Below are 7,515 nucleotides of genomic sequence, written 5' to 3' on the forward strand. Positions count from 1 at the left end.
TTAAGTAAAAATTCTTTTATACCTTTAAAAATTTTATAACTGCACGAGGCGCGGGCAAGTTGACTAATTTACTATAAATTGCGCGCATGTAAATACAGATACATTGAGTAAAACTTTCCATAAATAATAACTGATAACGTTAAAGTTGGGATCACATGAGAAACTGAACCCATCCAAACTTTTGCTTGCCAAATAATCAATGGCCTAGTACAACAACAAAACCCAGTAAAATCTCACATGTGAGGTCTGGGGAGGGTAGCGTGTACGCAGACCTTACCCTTACCCCCGAAGAGTAGTAAGGTTGTTTCTGATAGACCCTCGGCTCAAGAAGACGAAAAGAGACAATATATCAGTACCAGCAACAGAAACCACCAAAAATAATAACAGTATCGTAAGAGCCAGAAAATTAATAGAAAAACAATAACAATAACCAGTAGAGCTATGGCCTAGTAGTCTCTACAATTCCAGCTTAATAAACATCAAAAGTTTGATCATGTAAATCACTATTTTTTTATTTTTTTATTTTTTTTTGCAATACACTGCAGCTTAGTGCAGTAGTATTATACTACTCCAGCTTCCTAGAATGAAAGAACCACAAAAGAACAATAGAAAAAGATGAGACTTTCTACGCCTTACGCTTAGAGCCCTTTGTTTTTACAGACCAAATGGGTGGGATAATTCTATATTCTTGTTTTGGTGTTTCCTCCTTACTGACTTCATCTTGTTTCCTGGTATTATCGTCGTCCTCTAGGATGTCCTTTGAAAATGCGTTAGGATTTGCCTTGATACAGCTCTGAAGAGCGACAAAGGGACTAACGCAATCAGAGCCCTACAATGGGAAATTAAGGTTTTTCACATGTTAGAAGTATGAAAAGGGAAAAAGACCAAAATGAAGAAATAAAGGACTGAACACAAACTCATCTTCCATTCCATTATCAGTTCAAAAGAAAAAAATTGAGCATTTCTTTTCAGTGTTGTGTATGAACGACTGGAAGGCCTTATTTACTAATTGTTTTTCATCTATTTTCTGGTTCTTATGATGTTGTTATTATTCCTATAGTTTCTGTTCATGGTACTGATATATTGTCTCTTTTCGTCTTCTTGAGCCGAGGGTCTATCGGAAACAACCTCTCTACTCCCTAGGATAGGGGTAAGGTCTGCATACACATTGCTCTCTCTAGACCCCACTTGTGGGAATTCACTGGGTGGTTGTTGTTGTATAAATGACGGGAAGATGACTAAGCTTTCTGATCGTAATTCTTACATAACATCAAAGTCAATTTACCATAAGCAAGCAACCAAATTTTAGGACATCAACTGTGGAGGCCAATTTTTTAGGTCAAGAATGATCTTTAATGCGTGGTATTGTCTACCGCCGTTCATAGTAGTAACTTGTTCTAGACTATGGAGAAAGGAAACCTGAACTTCTCTCAAGCAGAAAACAAAAACCACACATAATCTTAATTTTTGGACCAACTTTTTTCAAAAAAGAAAAAATAAAGACACACACATAACATTAATCTTTTTCTCGTAATATAGAACACAGTTACACAGAAATAGGCACAACTATAGCTTAATAAGCTGATCTATGGTCACCATGTTATAACTTATGTGGCACTTAACAACCTTGGTTCATAGAGGAATATCAGCTCCCTGAAATTAAATTGAATTAAAAAGATGTGACGAATATCTTCACGAGAGATGAGCTAGACGCACCGAGTATATCTCTACAAACAGCAAGGAGGAGCAGAAAAACTCAGTTACCTTTTCTTCAGCCGTGCTCTTGAGAAAACAGAGGAAAGCGTCTGAAAACTGGTTGCCACAGGGGCCACTCCGTAAATGAGCAATGCAAGGGCATTCTAGGGCTTTCCGAGCTTTCTCGTCAATGGACTAAAAATAGAGTTTCAGTTTCTTGAGCATAGATAAGTAACAAATTTCAACTTTTATTGAGCAAGATTATGATCCGAAAAGCCTGAACCAACCTCATTCTCACCATCTTCACCATATGCTGCAGCTTCTATAAGACGAAAGGAAGAAAATTTATGATAAGTTCTTAGGAGTCTTTGGGATAACGACAAACATAGAGCAAGTAGCAGAGGAAGTTGCAAAATCAGACAGCAGTGAGAAAACAATACTTGAGAAAAAAAAAAACAATGATAGCTAATCATATGGGAAGTGAAATTAGAGCTTTATCAATTTTCCAATCAATAAATAGTCAATCAATTCTGCCTCAACCCCAAACTAGTTGAACTTGGTCATAATGTTAAGTATCAGAACACAGAAAACATACATTAGATAGCCAAAAATGAAAGTCAATTCCTTGATGGATAACAGGAAAACTACTTTTTTCAATATTATCTTCCTCTTAAATAGCAACCCCATCATTTCACACAAACAAAATATTGAAACCGCATTAAGCATATAACTTTCATCTTGTAGTATCGACACATAAGAAACCATATATTCCCTTTCCCCGGCCACCATAGATGAATCTACATTTTAAGTCAGTAGGTGCAGAGTACTATAAACTTTGTCATGATGGCCACAAAAAAAAAAGCAATCCGATATATTAAGCTCCCGCTATGCGTGGGTCTGGGAAGGGCTGGACCACTATGGGTCTTATGCACGCAACCTTATCTTGCATTTCTACAAAAGGCTATTTTCACAGCTTGAACCCGTGACTAGCTGGTCACACGGCCGTAACTTTTATTATTGCGCCAAGGCTCCCCTTGCGATCAAGTCTTTGCAAATTTAAACTATACATATATAGTTCAAAGAATAGATATGGAAACAAAGCTTTCTTTCCTTTTCTCTCTTTTGCTGTTTAATTTTTTATAGGTCAATGGAGACAAAGTATCAATACCAACTACTTGGCATTAAGGTTAGTCTTTATTAGCACTAGTAGTGGCAAAATGGATAAAAAAAAAGTTATTCATCCATATTATCCACTAAAAATGGGTTGGATAATGAACTTATTGATATTTGGCATAATTCTCTATATTTTGATAGTAGTTTAACCTCATTCTCAAGTGTTCTTGAATAGTTTAGTGGTTAAAACTCACCAAAATTTTGCCTAATTGATGTTCTTTGGTTGATAGGGAGTTGAAAGAAGAATTGAAGAAATTTTTGAAGTTTTGGGACGAAAATCTGCTCAAATTAAAGAAAAAGACAAAGTGCAAAAAAACAACGCATTTTCCCTCTAATGTGCGGTCAGTGTGCGCTCATCTGGACAAGATCAAATGCAGAGCGCACGGTGCGCGCGCGGCACGAGCCTGGCGCGCGAAAAGGAATTTCTGGGCTAAAATTATAAGGATATTTTGGTCTTTGGAGCAAATTTTACACGATATAAAAGCTTCTTTTCGCCTCCCCAACCGGAATCTCGACCCGGAAAGAAGAGAACACTACTTTCAAAAAGTAAGGGCTTGGAAGAGTCCAAAAACCATCCTAATCGAAGATTTGAAGAGTTTCTCTCAACTTTTCCTATTTTCATTTATTATGGAGATTGTTTTGAGAATAGTTATTATATTTTTTCGTATAAACATGAGTAGCTAAATTCCCTAGCTAGGGTATTGATGAACCCGTTGTTGGGCGGTTTTGAGTAAATATTATTGAATCGTTGATACTTATTCTATTTGTTTGGTTGCAATTTTAATGAATTCAATTGTTTGAGCTCGCAATTGTTTATGCCCTATTTCTAGTTATTCTTGGGAAAGATTGACAAGGTTGGGTCAGTCAAATAACAGTACTTCGGGCTGAATTAAGCAATTACTTAACCCGATTTAGAATCGTTATGGGGACATCATGATTCGACTGTGACCTAGAATTGGACAAGTTTATTATCTTGATTATTTTTGGAAAAATAGTTCAAGAATGGTGTCGCTTGAAGTTGGGAAATTCTAGCGAACAACTTTAGGTCCAGGGTTGATAGAATAATGTCAAACAAAGTTTCAAGATTTCACTCAGAGTTAGCCCGGCAATTGGGGGATTCTCTACCTTAGACCTTTTTATCATCTACAACTTTCTTAAGTTATTCTCGACTTCTAATTTAGTTTGTTGTTAGTTAGTCGAATCTAATTCATTAGTTAATATCCACAAAATCCAAATATATTTGTCCATTTTTGTTCAACTTAGATTATTTAGTAATTGAGTCAACTAGAACGCTTCATAGCTACCTGTGGGATTCGACCCCGACTCATAGTTGGATAAATTATATTGCATACGACCGTAGCATATCTCTTATCGAGGTGTGTTTTGGACGTCATCACTTATTAAAAACGGGTCAAATATGGATAAGAACCATATTATCTACTTAGAAAATGGATAACTAATGAGTTTAACTTTTATATTTGTAAAGGCTCAAATTGGGGGTTCCTCAAGTTTGGGAGACTGGCTAGTAATTCTCCCAAAAGTGATCATATTCAAGAAGTCATGGATAATATGGATATCCATATTATTTGCCGGTTAACTCATTTTCTATCCCTATTAAATATGGATCGGATCGGATAATTTATCCGTGCACCGCGCATAGCGGGAGCTTAGTGCACCGGGCTGCCCTATTTTATCGGATAATTTATCCGTTTTTTACATTACCCTTTTTCGACCCGCCAATATCCGACCCGACCCGACAATTTGCCACCCCTAATTAGCACCCTCACAGAAGGTCAGTTTGATTAGAGATATAGCACAGTGAACGGTCAGAGATTTAGAGAATCTCTAATTTAGATCCCCAATTACAAATTATTGAGTAGTGGAGAAATGAACCCAACAGAACTTAATGGATATAGAGGATTCTTATAGTTTGATTACTACCTTCACTACACATCTCAGCTCTTCTCCAACCCCATTAAAAGAAAAAGAAAAAGTATAACTTGCAAGCCCCTTGTAGTGCAGCTATTAATAAAGACTAAATTTTGATTTTGGATTCTTGAAAAAAGAAATTAAATTTTTATCCAAAAGCAAAAAACAGAAGAAATAAACAGAGTAAAAGCAGAGAATAGAGATATTACCAGCAATCAAAGAATCAAGAGATTGCGGCGGAGATTCATCAGCAGAGGTGGCTTTCGATGCCTTTGATAAATCACTTTGAGATCGGTTGTCAATGGCTTCGCTCTGCACTTGTCCCATATTTGCCTTAACAATTGAAATAAATTGCTAATAGCAGTAGAAATTTTTAATTAATCTTTTACCAGTGGACATAGAGGGTGTTTGAATTGGCTTAAAAACACATTTTGTGTTGGTGTTTGACAAACCTGAAAACGGTTTTTAAGCCAATTACTTTTTAAGCAGAATTAAGCCAAAAGCCAGGTAAGCCCAGCTTATTATTTTTGGCTTAAAAGCATTTTGTATTTGACTAAATAATTGACCTTATTATCCCTCCTTTTTATAAATTACAAAATACCCTTGCTTTACTAATTAAGTCATAACGTCATTTTTTTCCCATCTTCCATGATGTTGCAGATATCTTTCTTTACATTATTATAATAATTAGGTAGCTTTATTTTTTCTGTGCTAAGTAATTAATAAAACCCTTAATTACCTAACATTAGACAAATGTGAGAACTAGGGGAGGAAAAAAGAAAGAAACCATGCAACATGGGCTGCTGAAGCCTGCTAAAGCAAGTGCTTTAGGCCCCAAAATTTTATATCAATATAGTATAATTTTTTATAAAAGTTTGTGACGACCCAGCCGATTGTTTTGAGTATTACAATCTCGTTCCCCTATTTACTGCTCAATTATGCCTTACAGTTGATTTATGACTTATCGGGTTAGTTGGTTCGGGTCCGGAAAGATTTCGGAGTGAAATGCGATACTTATTCTCATAATTAAAAACTTAAGTTGAAAAAGTTGATCGGATATTCACTTATGTGTAAACGACCTCGGAATTGAATTCTGATGATTTCAATAGCTCCGTATGGTAATTTTGGAGTTGGGAGCGTGTCCGAAAAATTATTTGGAGGTCCGTAGTAGAATTAAACTTAAAATGGCAAAAGTCGAATTTTTGGGAAGTTTGACCGGGGTTGAATTTTTTATATTGGGGTCGAAATCCAGTTCTGAAATTTTTTATAGCTCTGTTATGTCATTTATGACTTGTGTGCAAAATTTGAGGTCAATCGGACTTGATTTGATAGGTTTCGACATTGAAGGTAGAAGTTGAAAATTGTTAGCTTTTCACTAGGCTTGAATTGGAGTGCGATTTGTGTTTTTGATGTTGTTTGATGTGATTTGAAGGCTCGACTAAGTTCGTATGATGTTTTAGGACTTGTTGGTGTATTTGGTTGAAGTCCCGAGGGTCTCGGGTAAGTTTCGGACAGTTAACGGATCAATTCTTGGACTTGGAATTTTCTGATGTCTGTACTTGGTTTCCTTATACGCGATCACGTGAACTTGTCTGTGATCGCGTAGGCTTAGATGGATAGTGGAGGTTTTGTTCTATGCGATCGCGTGGGTATATCCGCGATCGCGTAGGATTAATAGGAGGCTGCTGAGTTTTGTTATATGTGATCGCGTGAATATGGGTGCGATCGCGTAGCTCTGGGATTTTGTGATTGGCGAACGCGTGGCTAAGGTCGCGTTCGCGTAGAGGAAATGGAGCAGGAGTGGAGGTCATGCGTTTTTGCTTCGCGATCGCGTTGGCTTGCAGAGACTGTGCTTCGCGATCGCGTGGAATGTTCTGCGATCGCGTAGAGTTATTTTGGGCAGTGAAAATGTTGTGCTTCGCGATCGCGGGACTTGGTCCGCGATCGCATAGAAGAAATGACTAGGCAGAGAGTTTATGTTCTGAAAATGGGGTTTCGTCCCATTTTCTATTTTTGACGGATTGGAGCTCGGGAAGAGGCGATTTTTGGGAGATTTACAAAAACAAACAACGGGGTAAGTGTTCTTAACTCAATATTGGTCAAATTACCTGAATCCATGGTTGTTTTTAACATTTAATTGGTGAATTAGGTTGGAAAATTGTGAAAACTCTCTTGTTTAATTTGAAGATTTGAGGGTCGAGTTGATGTCGGATTTGAGTAAAATTTATATGGTTGAACTTGTAATTGGATGGGTTGTCAGATTTTGCGAGTTTCGTCGAATTTCGAGATGTGGGCCCCACGAGCAATTTTTGAGTGTAATTTCGGATTTTATAGAAAAATTAGTATTTTGATATGGGGTAAATTCCTATAATTTGTATTGACTGAATCAAATTAATTGTGACTAGATTTGAGCCGTTTGGAAATTGATACGTGCAGAATGGAATTTCTGGAGCATTGTTTAACTTGCTCGACATTGGATTCGGCTTGTTCGAGGTAAGTAACTCTTCTAATCTTGGAGTTGAGGGTGTGAATCCTCAATATATGCATTATGTGAATTGTTGGGAGGTGAAACACATGCTAGGTGACGGGCGTGTGAGCGTGCACCATGAAAATTGTGATATAATTATTTTCGTAAAATTTTGTAGTCAAATAATCTTGGCATTTTCTATATAGTTTTTATGTGCTAAAGAAATTGAGCTGAGAATCATATTAAAAATC

At 36.8% G+C, this 7,515-nt stretch overlaps 1 protein-coding gene across 1 annotated transcript; it reads right to left on the reverse strand.

Annotated features, from left to right (window-relative positions):
• Positions 1–349: 349 nt before the first annotated feature.
• LOC104095119 (mitochondrial intermembrane space import and assembly protein 40 homolog) lies at positions 350–5,265 on the reverse strand. Its single transcript, XM_009601166.4, has 4 exons — positions 5,007–5,265; positions 1,983–2,017; positions 1,765–1,890; positions 350–829 (listed from the first exon to the last, which is right to left on the reverse strand). Exons 1-4 carry the CDS (start codon positions 5,122–5,124, stop codon positions 626–628), a joined length of 483 nt encoding a protein of 160 aa, XP_009599461.1. The 5' UTR covers positions 5,125–5,265; the 3' UTR covers positions 350–625.
• Between the last annotated feature and the right edge of the window lie 2,250 nt (positions 5,266–7,515).

Source organism: Nicotiana tomentosiformis, chromosome 4, assembly GCF_000390325.3.
Source record: "Nicotiana tomentosiformis chromosome 4, ASM39032v3, whole genome shotgun sequence".
Taxonomy (NCBI): domain Eukaryota; kingdom Viridiplantae; phylum Streptophyta; class Magnoliopsida; order Solanales; family Solanaceae; genus Nicotiana; species Nicotiana tomentosiformis.